Source organism: Pogoniulus pusillus, chromosome 8 (assembly GCF_015220805.1).
Source record: "Pogoniulus pusillus isolate bPogPus1 chromosome 8, bPogPus1.pri, whole genome shotgun sequence".
Taxonomy (NCBI): Eukaryota; Metazoa; Chordata; class Aves; order Piciformes; family Lybiidae; genus Pogoniulus; species Pogoniulus pusillus.
The window spans coordinates 37,869,664-37,889,769 of NC_087271.1; the positions used below are offsets into that span (position 1 = coordinate 37,869,664).

Sequence of the window (20,106 nt, forward strand, 5' to 3'; positions counted from 1 at the left end):
GTAAGTGAATCCTGCAGGCTATTGGTAAGCTGTGATCTACTGGTCAAGGCATAAAAACTCTCCAGGAACTTTCTGTTTGATGCTGCAGCTACAGAGTTATTGGTTGTTGCTGCTAATTGTCTTCCCCATCACACAGTTCTGATCAGTCATATGCATTTTCTACCAACTTACCTCTGATGGCAGAACTAAGCACCACTTCACAGCTCCACTGCATCAGCCCTGAAACAAAAAAGTAACTTATGAGGACAGCACAGAAGCAAGAATGCAAGGATGAAGCCCTGCAAGATGCCCGAAGTCAGATAGAGCTAATTGCAGACCTCCATGATTGTAGTCAAGGTAAGTCACATCTCATCACACAGGCAGCTCACTGTCAGCTATCTGCTTTAAGCTAAGGTTGCTGTGGCAAGAGGGGAAATACACAAGTAGTGCTTCACTGTCTCCGAGTTCATGAACTGCCAAGGCTGGGCCTCATCCAGCAGTTCTCCCCATCACCATCCTCCTGGTTTGGCCCAAATGGAAACAGCCAGCACTGGCCCCTTACACCTGCCCACTCAGCTTTCAAGCAGCTCAACATTTTGCTTCTAGGTATATTTTAATGCTAGCACTTTGGAAGTTAAAATCAAGTACTTACATCACCACGAGAACACTTTGGAAGCCTGCAAAGAAAACCTGCAGTTAGGTAGGGTCCAGCAGAACATTTTAGCGTAACGAGTTTTCCAGTAAAATACTGTATCAGTGTTTAGTCAAGTTCTATCCTCATTGGGATCAGAGACCTGATTCAACATCATCTACAGTATTCTGCTACGTTCCCATTCCCATCCACAAGAGGAGCTAAAGCCACCTCCCAGCAGTGCCCTTGAGGCAATTTCTCAGCTGCAGGGACAACTGCAGTGCTATGAACTCTCTAAGTATTGAATCTGGCCTAAACCAGAAAAGGCAGTTCAGATACTAAATTCACAGTACAGGCACACTGAGCATTTACTCTCAATGAGCACAATTCTACAAGTCTTGTAATGTAAAAAAGAAAATAAAAGGACAATGCAATAGTTTATTTGTGAAGGCACACTCTTAGGGCACCAGTAACTTGGCTTCAGACTTTCCAGAAACAAAACGGATTTGCAGACCCTCGTATCTCCAAAGCCATTCCCTCAAGGTGAAACACAGCATAGCTAAATGTAGCAAACACATAAAAAAATATTGTCACTACCTTCCATTTGGGTAGGCCTTGTCTTCAAGATGAGGACAATGGAAGCAGACAGTCTCTGTCCAGGGCAGCCTGCAAAGCAATGTAACACTTCTATAACACTTTCATGGAAAAGGTGGCCTTTCACCTCAGCTTTCCACATGAATTAACAGTCTAAGGTACAGGGGGCTACATCAGATAGGAGCAAAAGACTATAGCAGCATGTTCACCACGGGTTATCTGATGAACTATGCAGTCATCACATGCAGCCTTTTCACATCGGGAACATTAATTAACGTTTTACAGATGGTAAAAAATATAATTATTTACCTTGCACAGCTCATAGCTTCAAATCCCAGTGCCTGCAAGAGGGGAAAAAAACAAAGTGATTCCCTCAGCCTTCGTGGCTAAACCTACATCTCACAGCAAGAGCTATCACAAGAGTGCGATACATCAGATAGGGGCGAAAGAACTCTTCGTCACAGGAAGTTCTGATGAACTATGCCATCATCACTGTATCTGCTTGGCTGTAACAGAACCAAGCCTCTTGTGACAGCTTAGGAAAGCTCATGTTCCCCTTAATAAACACTTCCAAATATTAACTGTTTCCATGTATTAGTGCAAATTAATCCCAGAACGCTTCTGAGTTGACTCATCCCCCCCTTTCTACTGCAATGTTTCAGTAGCCCCATGGAATAAGAAATAAACCTCCTTGGGTTTCTCACCAAGTAATGTTTCTTCTGCACATCTCCTAAATGCAGGATGCAAATCCTGAAACAGAAAGAAAAGCTTATGATAGCCCATTCAGAAGTCCAAACACCAAAAGGAATTCTAAACTGTTGGTGCCTCAGCAGGAATTTATGGTGGTATAAGTATTCATCATTCTCTTGGGTCAAGAGTAGCAAATATCTGTCATCATTGCGGCACCATAGCAAAAAAAGGGCTCAGGAAACAAAGTTTGCTAAATAGTTCATATTATTAGGACAAAGCTGCTGTCTACACAAACACCAAGGACCATTTCTGTTAAGTTTTCTATTTGTTTTTTTACCTTGTGAAGCAGCATCAAGTCCCCATATTTGGTGGCAGACCTGGAAGAGATACATGTCAAGACACTTTGTTCAGTTAGGGGCAGTACCTCCAGCAGTGACACTAGGCACAAGAAAAAGCCTCAGTATGGAGTTTTCAGAAATCACTTCTGTCCACTACTCTTACAACCATCATTGGCTCTGGGATTTATAGTTAGCACTGATCATGAGTGTAACACGTTTGCTGAAAGGTGCATCAAGCACTTTCTGGCATCCACTTATTACTGTGGATGGCAAAGCAGCAGCAGTGGAAGAAGACAGCCAGGGTAATACTGCAGTCTCATTAGAGACAGACTACTTGTCCAACAACAGGAGCCTCACCATTTCCAGTTAAAAAAAATAGTCACTTTTACCAGCGGAAGGGTGAGGATTTGCCTGAAGAAACACCCCAGGCCACGACCAGCCCTGTACTCTCTTGAGCACCAGGCTCATTGCTGTATTAGTGCCTACACATGTCTCAATTTCAGCTCCTGATTTGTGGACCAACACCCACCTGTTTCTAGGCCAAAGCAGAAGACTGCAGCTGATGGCATCCTGAAATGAAACAAGAAAAGTATCCATTAGTTTTAGCTCTTACAAGAATGAAGATATGCTCACACATGCTCTGAATACAAGGCACACTGCAGTTCTCTGAACATAGAAGGCCACAAAATTTGCTATCTTCTATTCTTAAGCTGAAAGAACTTCCAAATTTTGTACAGCTTTATTTCTAATCTATAAGCACCGGATCAGGTCCGTGGCCATTAGCTTAACTTCACCTCAGGGAATCTGAACCATGCCAGATAACACTACTCTACAGGAGTCCACGCCCAGCTCAGATATGTTGGCATTCTTCAGGATCTCTCAGATGTCCCTACCAACATAATTTTCATCATATGCAGGCACGTGAAACCGCAACCAAGCCATCAGACCACTTTAAGGTGAGGTCTGCAACCGTAGCGCTTGCCTATCACCCTGAGCTCAAGACACGAGGAAGAACGTTTCCTCATTTACTCCTAAAGCAGGAGACAACCTCCACCACCCCCACACGAAAGGGCTCACCCCAACCAGGCTCTGGTTACAATAGTTAACCTAGAGAAGAACTTGCAGAATGCCCACGTGGTGGTGGTTGGAAGGGACCTCTGGAGATCACTTAGTCCAACCCCCCCTGCTAATGCGGGTTCAGAAAAGGATGCCCAGGATCACAATATCCAGAAAAGCATTTTTCTTCGCTCTATCACAGCGCTGCACCTCGCTTTTTACAAAAACCAAACCCTTAAAGCCCAGTGATGAGTGAACAAAAAGGTCCCCAGGCGAAACCTCAGGTAAGCAGTTCCAGAAAAGCATTTTTCTTCGCTCTATCACAGCGCTGCACCTTGCTTTTTACCAAAATCCACCCCTTAAAGCCCAGTGATGAGTGAACAAAAAGGGTCCTCAGGCAAGCAACATCCAAAAAAGCATTTTCCTTCATTCTATCACAGCGCTGCACCTCGCTTTTTATCAAAGCCAACCCCTTAAAGCCTAGTGATGAGTTTATAAAGGGTCCCCAAGCGAGACCCCACAAAGCGCAAACCACACCAGATGCCCCCCCGCGAACTGCTCTCCGCTCAAACTGGCGATCAGGCCGCATCGGCGGCCCTCCCGCAGCACTCACATACCTTCCCCCTTGCGCCGTGAAACGGGGAGCCTCCAAAACTACAGCTCCCTGGGCCCGCCATTCCCGTGACCCAGCGCTAGCCTCCCCTTCTTACAGCCTTTAGGGAGATCTCCTCTCCCACACAAGCCCTCTGTGTTCTCCCCGGGAGCCACGAGGCAGAATGCCCTCAGCAGGCCGCAGCGGCCTAGGCCGCAGAGTAGGCCTCAGAAAGACAATCCGTTTCTATCCTCCCCAGCCAGCAGCCATCGCGGCCCAAGCACCACTGGAATCACCTCCTCACCACTACCTGGAGCGGCAAGGACCCGTACGGGGCGGAAAACCTGCCTCACCCACCTGCAAGGCTGCGGCCGGCAAGCCGCCCGCCGCAAGACCACGAGCCAAAGAGGCCGAGGGGCCCTCTGCGCGCCACTTATATAGGGCGCTGGTCACGTGCCCAGGCGGGGTGGGCGGAGCACCACCCCTGGCTCTGGGCGGGGCCGCGGGGCCGCGGCGGGGGCGTGGCGGGGGCGTGGCGCGGGGGCGGGGCAGCGATGAGCGCCGCGGCCGCACGGGCGGCAGTTTTCTTCCGGGGTGCGGCCCGCTCAGGGGGTTTCGCTTCCGGGACGGTGCTGCGGGCCCTTCCCACCCCCGCCAGGTAGGGACCGGCGCTGCGAGGGACCGGCGCGGCCGGGCAGGGCGGGGCAGGGCGGGGCGGGGCGGGGTGGGGCGGGGGGAGGCTCGGGACCGCCCCGCCCGTGAGGCGCCGTCACGCCCGCGGGGGCCGGCGAGGGGGGGGGCCGGGGAGCGCGGTCGCGCCCCGCTGCTGCCCCTCCTCCCTTCAGGGCCCGGTCGGATCCGCTCCCCGCCACTGTCCGCGGGGTCTTCGCTGTCAGGGCCCGTACCTGCCCAGAGGCCCCCGGCTCGCCCCCGGGCTCGGCCTGTCTGTGGGAGGGGGAGCGGTGCCCTGTCAGCCCCACGGGCGGGACGGCGTGGGGTCGATTGAGCTGTGGGAGCCAGGAGAGGGTGGGTCTGGGTCCGGCTTCTCCGCGCAGCCCCGAGTCCGGGTCCTCAGGCGCCGTCCCTGCAGCTGTCAGGTCTAAAAACGATCTGTAATCGGCTGGCAGGGGGAGCGGAGGCCTGGAGCTGCTCGGACGCGGTTTAGTGGGCAGGATGGGTCTTCCCCAGCCCCAGTGACCCTGCCATGAGCTCTTTCAGCTAGGGCAGGGAGGGGTGAGAAAGGCAGCACCTTCCATCCCAATTCAGAATTACTGTTCTCTTGGTGAAGGGCCCATGGTAATTTGAAAGTAGTCAGGTTGACCACTCGTGGTGAATCTCAGCCCTAAGGGCCGTGACTTTAAGTTCCATCACCTCTAAGCAGCTTGACAGCTTTCTGACAAAGGATATATTCAGAGTGAGCGTCGTCTGCTGCCGATAGTTGGTCCCAGCTCTACACCAGCACCTGATGGATCGAGGGTTGCTGCTGCTATCAGTAGTTACCTCTCAGGGTGAAAGGCATCTTCTGAGATCGGCAAGTCCAAGTCTCAGCTGGTGACACTTCACGTTGTAATAGCAATAGAGATGAGTGGCTTCGTTATGCTCTCTGTAAGGAGCTCTGTGCCGCAGGAGATGGCCCTGCAGGTAAAGGCTGAGGTGATGAATGTGTGATCTGGAGTCTGGAAAGGCAAACACTGAGATGTCTTTGCACTATCAGCTGAGATGTGCAAGCTTTTGGAAGACCTGTCACCCAGGAGGCCAGAAATTGCCTTCTTAGGAGAATACTGTGTTCAGTTTTGGGCTCCCCAGTTGAAGAGGGACAGGGATCTGCTGGAGAGGGCCCAGTGGAGGGCCAGGAGGATGATGAGGGGACTGGAGGGCATGGCTGATGAGAGGCTGAGGGACTTGGGGCTTCTTAGTCTGGAGAAGACTTAGAGGGGATCTGATAAATGTTTATAAGTATCTGAGGGCTGGCCAGGAGCAGGGGGACGAGGAGCTGTTTAGTCTGGAGAAGAGAAGACTGAGAGGGGATTTGATACATGTTTATAACGATCTGAATGCTGCCAGGAGTGGGAGACAGGCTCTGCTCACTGCTCCCTGGGATAGGACAAGGAGCAATGGGTGTAAGCTGCAGCACAGGAGGTTCCAGCTCAACACAAGGGTCTTGACTGTAAGGGTCCCAGAGCACTGGCACAGGCTGCCCAGAGAGGTTGTGGAGTCTCCTTCCCTGGAGCCTTTCAAGGCCTGTCTGGATGTGTTCCTGTGTGTTAGATAGTCTTGTCCTGCTCTGGCAGGGGAGTTGGACTCGATGATCTCCTTGGGTCCTTTCCAACCCCTAATATTCTGTGGTCCTGTGAGAGTAGTTTGAACTAGAAAAATTGTTTCCCACTCACCAGCCTCTGATGAAGGTTGTCCCCAAAGTGTATCATGAATGTCACTTCCTCTCTGCGTGAGGCAGAGGAAGCTACCTGTGTCCTGATCTCCTGCCATCAGCAACAGACGGATTTTTCCCTGCCTTCGGAGCTGAAGCTTGCTGGTGAAGGATCTGGAGAGCAGGTCTTGTGAGGAGCAGCTGAAGGAACTGGGGTCGTTTAGCCTGGAGAAAAAGAGGCTGAGGGGAGACCTTTTTGCTCTCTCCAACTCTCTGAGTTGGAGCTAGGTGGGTGTTGATAGTGAGGCAGGGCTGCTTCATCGCCATGTACCTTTCCTTTAAGTGCCTTTCTTAAGGGAGTGTTTCGAGTGTTTATTCCATGAGAAACTGGTGCTTTGGGAATTTTATGGGATTACAAGCTCCCCAGTCCTGTAAACATCTGCAGAGGCCCTTTGTGATTCTGGCTGTGTGAGTGGTCCTGGTGCTGGAAGTGAGAAGGAGAGCTCTGCATGTGTTATGTGCTGCAGTTAGTGCCGAGATGTCAGCCCCTAAGAGAGGAAATTACTCAGGTTGGTCGTGCTTCCATTTTGTCATTTTGGTCACCGCCGTACAACACAAACACTGAGCAGACAGTGGGGGAAAGATCCTTTTGATAAGATTCAGCCTTGCCCCTGGTTCGGGGTGGGACATCACCTAATGGTTAGCTAATCCTTCTGCTGTGCCTTCCAGCAAAACAGAATGACAAAGCTTGACACTCCTGATCGTGCTCATGAGAACTTGACTTCTCCTTGCTGTGTTTTCTTTTCTTATCGTCTTTTTTCCCTCCTAAAGGGGAAGGGGGCAAAAAGCTTTCAGACCTTCTTACTCCACCAGAAGAAAAAAGGAAACCAGGAAGCTACCACCCCCATTTCCTCCCCTTTGCATGTCACTCCTAACGTTACAGGTAAGAGGTTGGAGTTCTCTTTCAGCCTGTTTTGTGGTTTTGAAGTTGTGTGTTGTGTTGACACAGAGCTGTATGCTGCATTTCCTTGGGTTTTGGGGGGGTGATTGCTTTTGTCTAAAGGTAGAGGAAGGAGGTAGGAAGCCTTCAGACGCTGTGGTGTTTTCTGCACCCCTGGTCTGCCCCAGCCCGGCAGGCAGCCAGGCAGGCAGTGATCTCTGCGCAGGACTTGAGCAGATTGACAGGCTGTCCTGCAGCTTCAGGTTTAGCAACATCTTTGCGCCAGGTCTGCTTGGGCAGATGAACATGCACAGTCCTGCAGCCTTGAGAAGTATCACAGAGCCAAAGTCCTTCGAGGCCCATGGGCTCCCATGTGTGCTGTTCACTTCCATTACGAGGTTTCCTGGAGTAGGCACTTCGAGCCTTGGTATTCCCAGCTTGCCCGAGGTGGTTTTGATATCTGCAGTGCTCTGCTCAATCAACACTTCAGATGCCAGCCAGCTTGGAAGCTGTTCATGCCATGAGTGGTCTTTAACAGATTTATTTACTTCCATTTTTTTCTCTCTTTTTGGGGTGAGTTTATATCTAATTTTGGATCATTCCAAGTTTTTGACCATATATGGTCAGGGCTCCTTTCAAACTTTGCCAAAATGAAACATGAGGATTATAGAAAATGAATGATGGAAGGGAAAGTAGGAGAACTAGTTTGTTAATCCCCCTTGCTCCTGTGTTGTCTTTTGCCCTCTGCAGTATCTCAAGCTGTGCCAGTGCCAGCTTCTTCTGCCAGGAACTCACTAGTGCCCAGGGGCTGGGCTGATAAGCTGGTGTTTAGAACCTGATTCTGTTTTCTTCCTGCACCAGCCTGTTAGATATTTTCTGCCACGTGTCAGAAGCACCACACAGGATGAAAATCTTGCTGTTAATGATGTACTCGAGATGCCACAAGGGCAAATGTCTGTCGGGTCAGCTGTTGAAATGTCTCCCGGGAGGATGTAGGTTTCAGCGTCTCTTTCCTTAAGAGATATTAGGAGACCTTCTCGCTCTCTACAACCTCCCTGAAAGGAGGTTGGAGCGAGGTGGGGGTCGGTCTCTTCTCCCTAATAACAAGTGGTAGGACAAGAAGAAACGGCCTCAGATTGCACCGGGGAAGGTTTAGGTTGGACGTTAGAAGAAACTTCTTCACTGAAAGGGTTCTCAAACACTGGACCAGGCTTCCCTGGGAGGTGGTTGAATCCCCATGCCTGGCGGTTTTAAAGAGGCACAGAGATGTGATGCTGAGGGACGTGGTTTAGCACCAGACTTGGTAGAGTTAGAGAATGGTTGGACTCAGTTATCTTAAAGGTCTCACAGAAGCATTTCTGTGATTCCTGATTCCTGTTTTGCACAGGAGGGAGGAGAGTATTACCTACCCCTTTTCAAAGTGCTTAGAAGGTACCAGTGCTAACTAAGTATTTTAATCCATTATGCAACCAGTTGCCTATTTTTAGTACCTGAACCATTTTCAATGTTCTTTTTACAATGCAAATGTGCTTTTATTGAGGCTGACAGAAGGAACTGTTTGGAGCACTTAAGCTACAGGGAACTAGCATCTATGGGGGACTGATTGAATATAACTCTTGAGGAAGGTGGTGTGCAGCACAGAGGGATCAGAGAGCTGCTGTGAGGTGCTTGTAAATGGAACGGTGAGAGAGTTGTCTCCAAATCCCAGTATTTCAAACTGCATAAAAGTGGCTGGGGAGCGATTTAAATGCAAATGAGAGATGAGCTCTGCTAATGATGGTGTCTTTCTCCCGTTTTCCAGTAGGGTTGTGTGCCTGCAACTGGGACAGCCATGGAGAAAAGTGGGAACATTCAGCTGGAGATTCCTGACTTCAGCAACTCTGTCCTGAGCCACCTGAACCAGTTACGCATGCAGGGCCGCCTGTGTGACATCGTGGTCAACGTGCAGGGCCAAGCTTTCCGCGCTCACAAGGTGGTGCTAGCTGCCAGCTCGCCCTACTTCCGCGACCACATGTCCTTGAACGAAATGAGCACCGTGTCCATTTCTGTCATCAAGAACCCTTCTGTGTTCGAGCAGCTCCTTTCCTTCTGTTACACCGGTCGGATATGTCTGCAGCTGGCCGACATCATCAGTTACCTAACAGCTGCCAGTTTCTTGCAGATGCAGCACATCATAGACAAATGCACGCAGATTCTTGAGGGAATACACTTCAAGATCAACGTGGCAGAAGTGGAAGCAGAATTGAGCCAGACCAGGACAAAGCACCAGGAGAGGCCGCCGGAGTCTCACCGGGTGACGCCAAATCTGAACCGCTCTCTGAGCCCGCGTCACAACACCCCAAAGGGCAGTCGGCTGGGCCAGGTGAGCACAGTGCTGGACATTCGTGAGCTCAGCCCACCCGAGGAGTCCACCAGCCCCCAGATAATTGAGCAGAGTTCGGATGTAGAAAGCAGGGAGCCCATACTGCGGATTAACAGAGCAGGACAGTGGTACGTTGAGACGGGACTAGGAGAGCGTGGGGGACAGAACGACGATGACGTCCGGCTGCTGGGAGGAGTGCGCATTAAAACGGAGAACCTGGAGGAGTGGCTCGGGGCAGAGCATCAGCCATCAGGAGAAGATGGGAGCAGCGCTGAGGAGGTCACTGCCATGGTGATAGACACCACGGGCCAGGGATCCATGTGCCAAGAGGCTTACGCGCTGGGGTCCTCTGGGGCCAAAGTGGCCAGGCCGACCAGCAGTGAGATTGACAGGTGAGTTTTCTGTAACTGAACCACAGACCTTGGCTGTAAGAGAGATAGTGCAAGACTGTCACTTGGCTGCGTTGGTTGCTTTAAAACCTCTCTCCTTTCTATTTCCTGTGGCCATCTTCAGTGTAAGTGCTGAAGGAACTTTTTTACTGGCGTTAGGAAGTGTGACTGGTTTGGGTTATGGAATTTTAGCTGGGCAGTGGCCAGACCAGGATTGCCAGGGTCAGGCTAACTTGGGAAATGAATTTGTACTGAGAGATGCACAGATTGGAATCTCTGCCTCTTGGTGTTTCAGATCGAGGAGGGATTTCTATCTTAAGATGTTCAGTGCAGCTTCAGTAGATGCTGGGCTCAGCAGTGGAATTCTTGAGGCCACGGGCAATGTGTCTGAGCTAAAGTGCCACTGCAGTGGTGCCTTCTGTCCTGCAAATATGGGGGTGGCTCTGTCGGAGAAACAAGCCAGTCACCAGCTGTAGGTCAAGAGGAAATTCTCTTCCTGGTGGTCTAGGCAAGTAGTGGGTGGTGGGTTTACATCTTCTGAAGCACTTGGAGTGGGGAGCCCATGGGCCTCTGCCGTTGTTTTGATTGATATAAAAGAGCAGAAAGCCTGCATGGAAAAGAGGTGGTGAAATCTGCCCTGGTTTGACTTTTCCATCCATCTGCTTCCCCTCTGCTCCAGCATTTGTTTTCTCACCTTTAGCTCAGGCCAGAGAACGGATCTGGCAAAAGGCAGCCTCTCTTGTGTTGGGGAGGTTTGCATTTGTGGGGTCTTCCTTCACATCTGCCTCTCTTCTAGCTCAATCCCCCTGGTCCCACGGGGTAACTTCCCTGGAAGCAGCGGCCATTCTGTCATGTGTCACTTCAGAAATCAGCCAGTGGGTGTGGCGCTGAGCCGGCCCTTGGGAGCGCAGTCCTTTCCAAGTTCCTTAACTCTTTTCCATGGATCAGCGAGCCTCCAGCTTCTCCTCTTGCACTGCACTGCTTCCCAACTGGAATCCATCACATCACTTTGCTTTCACGCTTAGAAGGTTTCTTCTCCTGCTGTACAGTGCCAGAGTCACCGGGCCCCTATCTCTGTTAGCTCTCTCTTCCTGAACTGGAAGCCAAATGACTCAGTTTTATTTTTCAGATGTTAAGACTGAACCACAGACCAGTATGACTTGGTTTTTCCTTTATGCTTGCGCTGTCCTGCCTCCCGTGTTAGCTGGTGAGGATGAAGAGATGCTATACAGGTGCCTCTATTGCTCACCCGTTGTTCTGCACATCAGAGTGACTTGATGCCCATTAAAAACTCCATTTACACTCTTCCCCCACCCCACAGATTTAGCCCTTCTGGCAGCATGGGTGCTGTGACTGAGCGGTACAGATCAAAAAGCGAGTCTCCCGGGCGGATGGATGAGCCCAAGCAGCCCAGTTCCCAGGTAGGCAGATCAAGAGGTTTGCAAGTAAATGTTGGCATTGAAGGTGAAGGGGACTGTGTTGTGCTGAAGCTTGTGACGTTTTGTCTTGGCAAGCAATACCACCTGTGAAACAAGGAGCTGTTCCTGCTGCTTAGGGCTTAGCTGAGAACGTGTGCCCTCAGTGCGTGCTTGCAGAGTGAGTTGGGCTGTCTGTGAAACAAGGAGCTGTTCCTGCTGCAAAGGGCTTAGCTGAGAACGTGTGCCCTCAGTGCGTGCTTGCAGAGTGAGTTGGGCTGTCTGTGAAACAAGGAGCTGTTCCTGCTGCAAAGGGCTTAGCTGAGAACGTGTGCCCTCAGTGCGTGCTTGCAGAGTGAGTTGGGCTGTCTGTGAAACAAGGAGCTGTTCCTGCTGCAAAGGGCTTAGCTGAGGACGTGTGCGCTCAGTGCATGCTTGCAGAGTGAGTTGGGCTGTCCTTTGGCGTTTCATCCAGATAGCTGGAAAACACGAGGAGTTTCTCATGTTGTCTGAAGGCATAAATATCAACTCCTGAGGAGAAACCCCCTTTGCCTCCAGGGTCGGATCTGCCCTAAAGCACTGGCAGCATGTGGCTGAGCTGAGGACAGGAGGTGTTAGTTGGCCTCTGTGGAAGACTGAGAGGTGACAATTGAGCATTTCCATCCTAGTCCTAAAACGATTCCAAAAAGCCCTGCAGGCGCTACACTCTTTTACCTTTAGGGTGGAGTGTCAAAGGGCTGTGGATTTGCACAGAGGTCTCTGGTTTATCCCCGAGGGACTGTGTCTCCCAGCAGAATTTACAATGTAGAGTAGCTCTGAAATTCTCTGGTCTCCTGGGGTATAAGGCGCTGATTTAGAATCAGAATCGTTTGGGCTGGAAAAGACCTTTAGTGTCATCGAGTTCAACCATTCTCTACCAAGCCACATTCCTCAGCACCATTATCTTTGCCTCTTTTAAACACCTCCAGGGATGGGGATTCAACCACCTTCCCAGGCAGCCTGTTCCAGTGTTTTAAGAGCCCTTTTAGCGAAGAAGTTTCTTCTTTTGTCCAACCTAAACCTCCCCTGATGCAACTTGAGGCCATTTCCTCTCCTGTTTTGGAGCAGGGGTGAGGGATATGCAGGAACACAGGATGGCAACAGGCTGTAGGGTGCAGCAGAGTGGGACATGCTAGCAATAGCTTTGCCTAATCGTTTTTTTTTGGTGGCATTGCAGTCCATATCACAAGGGCCACTGTAGTGCAAGTGTTTCACCCCACACTGGAGAAGGACTCTTGTGTGCCTGGCAGACAAGTAGTGTGTTGGCTGGTGATCAGATGACTTTGCTGGAGGCTGCTCAGGAGTTATCAGGCTGCTTTGCCCTTGAGAAAGACCAAGTGAAGTGAGGGGGTAGAAAATCTCAAAGGTAATTACTGTCTGCTAACTTGGTAATTACTTCCATAAAGCAAAAGATACCTTTTTGTTCTGATTTTGGTGAAGTTTTGGTTTGTGTCCTCAGAATACATCTAGGATATGTCAGGTCAGAGTAACCCTCCAGGGTAAATGTGACACAGAAAAGAAAGTTTAGCTGCACGTTCAGGAAAGCTGCTATTACCTCTCCATTGGAAAATGGCCTCAAGGGTAGCACTGCAGGGCTACCTTCTACACAGGGATGTATCTTCACCCTCTGGTATTACCGAATCCATGCTAAAAATAGTCTGCCCTGTGGCAGTGGTGGTGTGGAAAGAGAGTGCTGTAGCTCTGTGCCTTTCTAGTCTTGAGCAGCTTAGCAGTGCTCCTGCAGCTGCACACAATGGCACCAGGCACAGTGCTGCTGCTGCTGCTGTGAGCACAGCGCTGCTTGCCCGAGGAGGGGCCCTGCCTGTTACGCTGATTGCTTGTCCACATTTGGCACCGTAGGGAAACAGCACAGCACTTGGGGGTGCAAATACTGCATCCTCCTGCACAGGAGACTCTTTGCGCTCATTCTGGATAGTGTGGCCAGAAATGTCTGTCCTAGGGCTGGAGCCTGCAGTTCAGGGTTACCTTTGGCGGTTTGTCTTCCTGGCTTCAGAAAAGCAGGAGGAGCCAGCTCATCCTTGCTGTGGGAATGGGGCCAGGCGTGCTGCAGAGGCTCCCCGGCAGAGCCGTGGGGCTGGGCTGGGCTGCAGAGCCGTTCAGGAAAACGGGATTCATTACAGAATTAATTCTGGGTGGCACCTGAGTAAATGCCTCTTGAAACGACACCTGAGGACCTTCAGATAGGATTCAGAGTTCATTCCACCTTTGTTTTACTGTGAGCTCCTCAGCTGGCTTCTCTTTTTAACCTTGACTAAGTAAAAGAGAAGGTGGTATAAAGTGTTTTAATCAAACTGGCCCAGATTTGAGAAAAAAATAGCCTCTGTTGTCACATTTGCTCCACAGCTGGCTTGGTGGCTAAGCACCCTCCTGCCAAGGCTTCCCATCCCCGGATCTAGGGAATGACTTGGCAGAAGGGGCTGCCTAGCAGGAGCTTCTAATTGATTGCTCATTTGTCTTCAGCCCCAAGGCACTACTTAAGCACTTAAATGTGTGCTTGAGGTTGCAGGCATTAGCGCTGCCGATTTCGAGGTTTGGCACATGCCTCGGTGCCTTAGTGGCTGGACTGGGGCCTGATCTCCTTTCCCGCAGTGCGTCTGAGGCCGCTGCTGTTTGCTTCCTTGGCAGGGGGAGGAATCGGCCATGCTGGGAGTGAGCGGTTACGTGGAGTACCTGCGGGAGCAGGAGGTCTCGGAGCGCTGGTTCCGCTACAACCCGCGCCTCACTTGCATTTACTGTGCCAAATCCTTCAACCAGAAAGGCAGCCTGGACCGGCACATGCGCCTGCACATGGGCATCACGCCCTTCGTCTGCCGCATGTGCGGCAAGAAGTACACCCGCAAGGATCAGCTGGAGTACCACATCCGCAAGCACACGGGCAACAAGCCCTTCCACTGCCACGTCTGCGGCAAGAGCTTCCCGTTCCAGGCCATCCTCAACCAGCACTTTCGCAAGAACCACCCTGGCTGCATGCCTCTGGAGGGGCCCCACAGCATCTCCCCTGAGACCACTGTCACATCTCGGGGGCAGGCAGAGGAGGAGTCTCCTCCGCAGGAGGAGGCTGTCGCTGTGGGCGAGACGGCACAGGGATCTGTGTCCACCACTGGGCCGGATTGAGGCACGGCCGCAGAGTCTGGGCAGAAAGGACCATCTTCCCGGTTCAGCTCTCGAGGGTCAGCACCAACCTGGCAGGCTGGTACTGTAATTTGTGCAATGCCACCACCGGACAGAAAGAAGCTCCCAAGATGTTGCCAAAATAGAAATATCTTTCTCTCTCGCTCAGTTTCTCTCGCCCTCACCGCCCCCCACACACACGTAGAGTGTTAAACGTTTTTCTCCCTTACTCCTCCTCCTCAGGGAGAGAAACCAAACAACTGTGTCAATCAGCTTCTTATTCAGGGATCGACAGGATTTTACCTTTTGTACCGTGCCGTAGCGACCTGGGGCGAGCAGCCTTTTGTATTTCCTGATGGGCTTCTGTCCCTGCAGACCTGGCAGCCTGGCGGGCAGGGCTGCTCCTCACCACACCTGCTGGTCCAGCTCCGGCAGAGAGCAAGGGCGAGGGGCCATTGCCTTCCTCCGTTCCCCAGGTGGCTGCCACCATGAAAACAAACAGACTGTCCTGGTGGAACCTGCCTTGCCTGGGTGTATTTATCCCTGTCTTACTTTTTGGTGTGTCTCTTTTTACATTTTTACTGAGAACCGTTGTTTTGGGGGCGTTTGGCTTGCCCCGTTCCAGGCGCGTGGCCTCAACGCCCCTCCTTAGAAGCAGGCACGGCTATGAAGTGTCCGTTCTAGAGGTCAGCAAAATTCCAAGCACTTCAGCTGCTTGGAAGTGAAATTTAGCAGCTGCGAGGTCCACGTTAGACTCTGATGTGTTGGGAGAAGGGTTGGAGAGGTCTTTTGGAGGAGGTTGTCCTTAACTGTTGCTGATCTGGAGAGTTCAGAGCACCCCGATGTCCTGCCCGGCGCGCTGCCGCGCTTTGGGTGCTGCCGAGCGTTAGGAAGAGCTCTTCTGGACTGGCTGAATTGCAGAGTTAGAGGCTGGCTACCAAAGTCGTCCTTCACCCCTGCTCCCCCACCCCCTCAACACACACTTGATCTTTTTATAACAGCAATATGGTAAAACTGAGATGCTATCGTCCCAGCCCAGCAACCAGGGGTGGTTGCTTTTAAACTTCTTTCTACAAACAACTTTGATAACTTTTTTTTAACCGCTGAAATGCAAAAAAACAAACCCCAACCCCCAAACCCTACTTTGATTTCCTTGTCACAGTTCAGGAAACTGCCAAGCAAATGGTTCCTAGAGAGCAATCACAACTCTGTCCCATTGCATGGACTTCAACTTTTGTATTCTGAGCGGCTCTGATGCTGAGAGCGAGTTTAGCAGAGCCGGAGAGACGCGGCTGCCTTGTGTTTTGTAGGTGTCTGCACGTGTTTCCTCGGTGGGAAAAGCATGGGACAGGTAGATAAGTGCAAATATCTTCACATCTTCTGAAGAAGTCTTCTGAAAAAAAAAAGAAATATGCAATACTTCAGAGTTTTCTCTGGTTCTGATGCCAAGTTGTTCCTGACGGAGGGAGGAAAATGAGCGACAGGTGGGGCTTTGGATGAGTTGAAGGCGTTCTCTTGGGGATGTGCAACGTGTACTATAAGGAAGGGTGAAGTTCTGATCCTGAAGGTGATGGGAGGAACAAGGAGACACTGAAAAGAGGAGCATCCTTCCATCTTGCTTTGGCAAAGCAAGTTGGGTGAGTGGTTAGAGCATGAGAAGAAAGCCTTTCCCACGGTCTGACTGCACAGCTGGGGGCACACAGAAACCTCTCCAGCCCTTGCTTTCCACACCTCCAGGCTGGCACTTGGGGTCATTTTCCTGCCCCTTCAGAGAGGAAGGGTGAGGCATTCTTGCCTCATATATAGTATATCTTTATATAAAGATATATAGCTTTATATACAAGATATATAGCTTTGTATCTTTTTTCTCTTTGGTAGGTGAGGAGTCTCACTGTTCCTCCCACATCCCTCTCAAAAAACAGATGTGGCTCTAATGTTTTTGTCTGTGGGGAGAAGGGAAAGGCTTGGTGCCAGGATCTCGTGTAACAGGGACGTGCTCCTAAGAGGAACCTTTGCAGATGTTCCGAGCCAGGCACCCGCAGAGTACGATTTCAGTGTCCATTTCAAAGAGGAAAGCTGGTATTTCACCTCTGTTTTCCTTCTGTCCCTTCTTCCTCCTCTCCTGTCAAGTGCCCCGTCGTGCAGTGAATGATTTTCTAAGCGGCTACCCGAGGGACCAGCCCCGATGGGTTTCCTGCCAGAGGTCAAACAGGATTGTCTCTAAGCAGTAAGGCTGCCCGAGAGCAGTCGCAGAAGATGAGGGCTAAGAGGGTGGCTGAGGTAGGTTTCGTTGCAGTGGAGGTGTGGGGAGGAGCAGAGATGTGCAGAGTATGCTGCTTTAGTCATAGCTTTTGAAGTTACCAAAAAAACCCAAACCCCAAAAGAGAAGAAAGTTAAAACTTTTGAACTCCTATCCTGTTCAGCCTCGAGAGCATCAAAAAGTTCACTTTCAGTTGCTGAAAAGATTTCTCTTTTTGTTTAAAGTGTTTTAAAATAGACCTTTTAAAAGAATACTACCAAACTATATATTAAAAAAAAAAAGGCAAACAAAAAATTATTTATATACATATATTATATATAAATAGAGTGGGAAAGTTTCCCTGCTGAGCTTGCTGTGAAGAGAAGGGTGAAGGTGCAAGGAGCTTGCTACACAAGCAACCTATCCTCTGAAACAGATGGCAAAGCAATGCTGCAGTGAGGAAGGGGCTGACATCAGCTGGGTGCCTTTGCTCGCCTGGTGCAGCTGCCTGCTTCCTGAGCAGGTTTTTGTTTTACTCTATCGATACTGTGAACGGAGGAAGCCTCCCCGGGGTGCCTGCTTTGCTGGTTCACTGCTTTTCATTTGGCCTAGGGAAAGCCAGGAAATGGCTCCTGGGCTGGGCTGAAAACAAAGCTTGTGAAAGGTTCTTTTTTTCCCTCTTTTATGTTGTTTTTTTTTTTTGGGGGGGGGTTTGGTTTTGGTGCAGAGGTTGCCACTGTGTAAACGATGGTTTCTGATTGCATGCTCAAGAGCCAATATTCTTGCCCGGGGCCTTGCTTGAGGTGAAGTTTATAGCTTGTAGCTAGAGTCTCTATAAGGTATGGTAGTGGGAATGGGTTTGTTATTATTTCTGTGCATTTAGTGGCTGTGTAGGTGTGTATGGGGACCGTGGTGTCTCCAGGCTTGGCTTGGGCAGTGCTGAAAGCAGTTGAGGCCCATCCGCACCGGCAGGTGTGGAACCAGTTCAGGGGAATGCTTTCCAAAACGTTTCTTTTGCTGGTTGAGTTCCTCAGTGCAGATAGAGCCCCAGGTTCAAGGTTACAAAAGGGTCTGGAGGTCGTGCACGGTGTGGAAAGACCTCATGTGAGTTGTCTGGCAGTGGAGGAGCTGCTTTCTGTGGCAGAGTGAGCCCCTCTCTTGCTGCCTCTGCCTTGGCAAACAGTTGCAGGGGAACTGCGGAGAATCAGATGCCAGCTTGCCAAGCACCAACGCTTCTGTGACAGGTTGGGGCTGTGCATTTCCACGTCTAGCCACAGCTTCTTCCCCCTCTGCCAAAACTGTGATTTCAACTGTGATTTCAGGAGGATGCGAGGAGAACTCTGTCGTGTTTTAATACCTCTGTACCTACTGTTTCTGTCTGCTTCAGAGTCAGGCTTGCTAAGCCGTGTGTTCGCTTGCCTCGGGCAGTGGGGAGCATGCTCTACTTTCTGCAGTCGTCCTTCTCAGAGGTGGAACACATTCCTTAGCTCTTGCTGTGGCACAGAACCCTTCCGAATGTGAAGTGTTGTGGTTCTCTGCTTGAGCCTGCAGCAAGCCCTGGTGCCAAGTCACAGCCGAGCGACACGATGGTTGCCGTGGCTGTTCCCTGCTGCTGCCAGGTTCCCTGGGAATAGCTGTGAAAATAATGAGATTTGTGTTAATATTGCGCTGCTGCTGGGGGGGGGGGAAGCTAAACCTCTTCTTCCCAGGAGGACAACCCGGGTGAAGCTGGGAGAGGGAAAAAGCAGAAAGCCTGTTTGCTCTCTTGAGCTGGGAGTTTGTGCAAGGAAACCACGCTTCTGATTTCCAGCAGCTAGACGGAGATGGATGAAGGAGGAGGCTTTAGGAGATGTGGAATTTACACCAGGAGGCTGAGGACACTCTTGGTGCTGCTTAATGAGATCCAGGGATGTCAGCCTGGTAGGAGTCAGAGCAGCTGATGCAGATGGGGCACCTCTTGCCTGTGCTCCCAGCGTTGTCCAGCCATTAGGTTCAGACCCTGAACTTACCCACATCTTCTTTACAGTACTTCCAAGCTGTGATCTGTATAATTCGACTTCCAGAAGTCTGAGTGGCTGAAGGGCAGGAAGAATAGAAAGTGGTTTGTGTCTCTGCTGCTGTTGTAAATCTGGCCAGAGTTGGTAGCAACTGATTGCTCCCATCTGACAGCTATTCAGAGCTGGAATCGTCTTGGGAACAGGCTGAGGTCTTGCTGAAAAGTGTAGTGGGGCAGGCTTGGTGGAGAGGGCAAGGGGCCAGGATTTCAGCCTTCTGTGAGACCAAGGCTGAAGCAAATCGACAGGACAGATCTCTCTGCTTGTCCTGCTCTTGTTTTGTGACAGCTGGGTGACTTAGCTTTCCAGGGCAGGCCATCCCACACCTCCCTGCAGGAGTAATTTCACCTCAAAGTGTGGTGCAGTAAACGACTCTAAACAGTCTGGTCTTTGGGCAGGCTCCTGTCACATTTGGGCTGTTCAACCTCAACAATGCATTTACAAGAGCAGGCTTGGAGTTTGTATTTGCTGCTGGCTTTGTCTCTCCTGCAGAACCTAACATACAAATAGAAAGTAGATGAAAAGGTTCAGTTGATCTGGGTGGAGGGTAGCTTCCGAGGTAGTCATGCATCTTCAAACCAGCAAAAACTGGCACCTCTTAAAGTTACTATTGATCAAATCATCCTTGTTGATGCATGAGCTGCCTGCCAGTTTAGCCCTACCACCATCCAAGTCTTTCTGCAGGTCAGTGACAACAAATGCTCTTCTTGCTCTGCTGGAAATACCTTAAGGATGGGAGAAGTCAAAGAGCAAAGGAAACTTCTCCTTTTTGTCAGGGCCTGGGCACTGAGTGTACCTTGGGAGCTGATCCCATAGCCAGGACTGAAGCAAGAAGGTCTGGGGTGTTTGCTGGAACCACGGCTGAGTGCTGGCATAGCCTGACCGGGTGGTGACGATGTTCTCAGCCTTCCTCCTGTCAGCAGCTGAGATCCATGCACAGAGCTTTGATGTCTGCAGTGGAAGGTCTTAAAGAGGAGCTGAGTATCTTTATTTTAACCCTTGTCATTCAAAGGCTATTTTAATAGAAAATACATAATATATATATTTGTAACCAAATGAATGCTAGAACTATGCAAACACTACTGGCTGCTGCTTGAAACTGGTGTCTGGAATAGAGTAGCTTCGTTGGTGGGGTGGGTTTGTTTCTTTGGGTTTGGTTTTGTTTTCAAATGAAAAGCAGCAGGCCAAAGTTTTGCTGCATTGAGTCTCACTAGGAACATAGGTTATTCCTAATCTGGAAGCCAGGCATGTGGGTTATAAAGTGACCTGAAGACTCCTGCCACCTCTA

The 20,106-nt window shown here is 50.5% G+C and overlaps 1 protein-coding gene and 5 non-coding genes across 6 annotated transcripts; 1 reads left to right on the top strand and 5 right to left on the bottom strand.

Annotated features, from left to right (window-relative positions):
- Positions 1 to 1,369: 1,369 nt before the first annotated feature.
- LOC135177943 (small nucleolar RNA snR60/Z15/Z230/Z193/J17) lies at positions 1,370 to 1,455 on the bottom strand. Its single transcript, XR_010303264.1, has one exon. It is a non-coding gene; the product is annotated as a small nucleolar RNA snR60/Z15/Z230/Z193/J17 (small nucleolar RNA).
- Positions 1,456 to 1,628: 173 nt separating this feature from the next.
- On the bottom strand, positions 1,629 to 1,705 carry LOC135177944 (small nucleolar RNA snR60/Z15/Z230/Z193/J17). The gene has a single exon (XR_010303265.1). It is a non-coding gene; the product is annotated as a small nucleolar RNA snR60/Z15/Z230/Z193/J17 (small nucleolar RNA).
- A 321-nt stretch (positions 1,706 to 2,026) lies between these two features.
- Positions 2,027 to 2,109, bottom strand: LOC135177934 (small nucleolar RNA SNORD24). Its single transcript, XR_010303255.1, has one exon. It is a non-coding gene; the product is annotated as a small nucleolar RNA SNORD24 (small nucleolar RNA).
- Positions 2,110 to 2,347: 238 nt separating this feature from the next.
- LOC135177947 (small nucleolar RNA SNORD75) lies at positions 2,348 to 2,409 on the bottom strand. Its single transcript, XR_010303268.1, has one exon. It is a non-coding gene; the product is annotated as a small nucleolar RNA SNORD75 (small nucleolar RNA).
- Positions 2,410 to 3,073: 664 nt separating this feature from the next.
- LOC135177942 (small nucleolar RNA SNORD74) lies at positions 3,074 to 3,153 on the bottom strand. The gene has a single exon (XR_010303263.1). It is a non-coding gene; the product is annotated as a small nucleolar RNA SNORD74 (small nucleolar RNA).
- A 3,931-nt stretch (positions 3,154 to 7,084) lies between these two features.
- Positions 7,085 to 16,612, top strand: ZBTB37 (zinc finger and BTB domain containing 37). Its single transcript, XM_064148094.1, has 4 exons — positions 7,085 to 7,191; positions 8,990 to 9,942; positions 11,261 to 11,360; positions 14,040 to 16,612. Exons 2-4 carry the CDS (start codon positions 9,020 to 9,022, stop codon positions 14,526 to 14,528), a joined length of 1,512 nt encoding a protein of 503 aa, XP_064004164.1. The 5' UTR covers positions 7,085 to 7,191; positions 8,990 to 9,019; the 3' UTR covers positions 14,529 to 16,612.
- The last annotated feature ends 3,494 nt before the right edge of the window (positions 16,613 to 20,106 follow it).

Coding starts and splice junctions, on each gene's coding strand:
- ZBTB37 (XM_064148094.1), top strand. CDS start 9,020: ATGGAGAAAAGTGGGAACATTCAGCTGGAGATTCCTGACTTCAGCAAC. Junction 9,943..11,260: donor ACCAGCAGTGAGATTGACAG/GTGAGTTTTCTG, acceptor CCCACCCCACAG/ATTTAGCCCTTCTGGCAGCA. Junction 11,361..14,039: donor CCAAGCAGCCCAGTTCCCAG/GTAGGCAGATCA, acceptor CTTCCTTGGCAG/GGGGAGGAATCGGCCATGCT.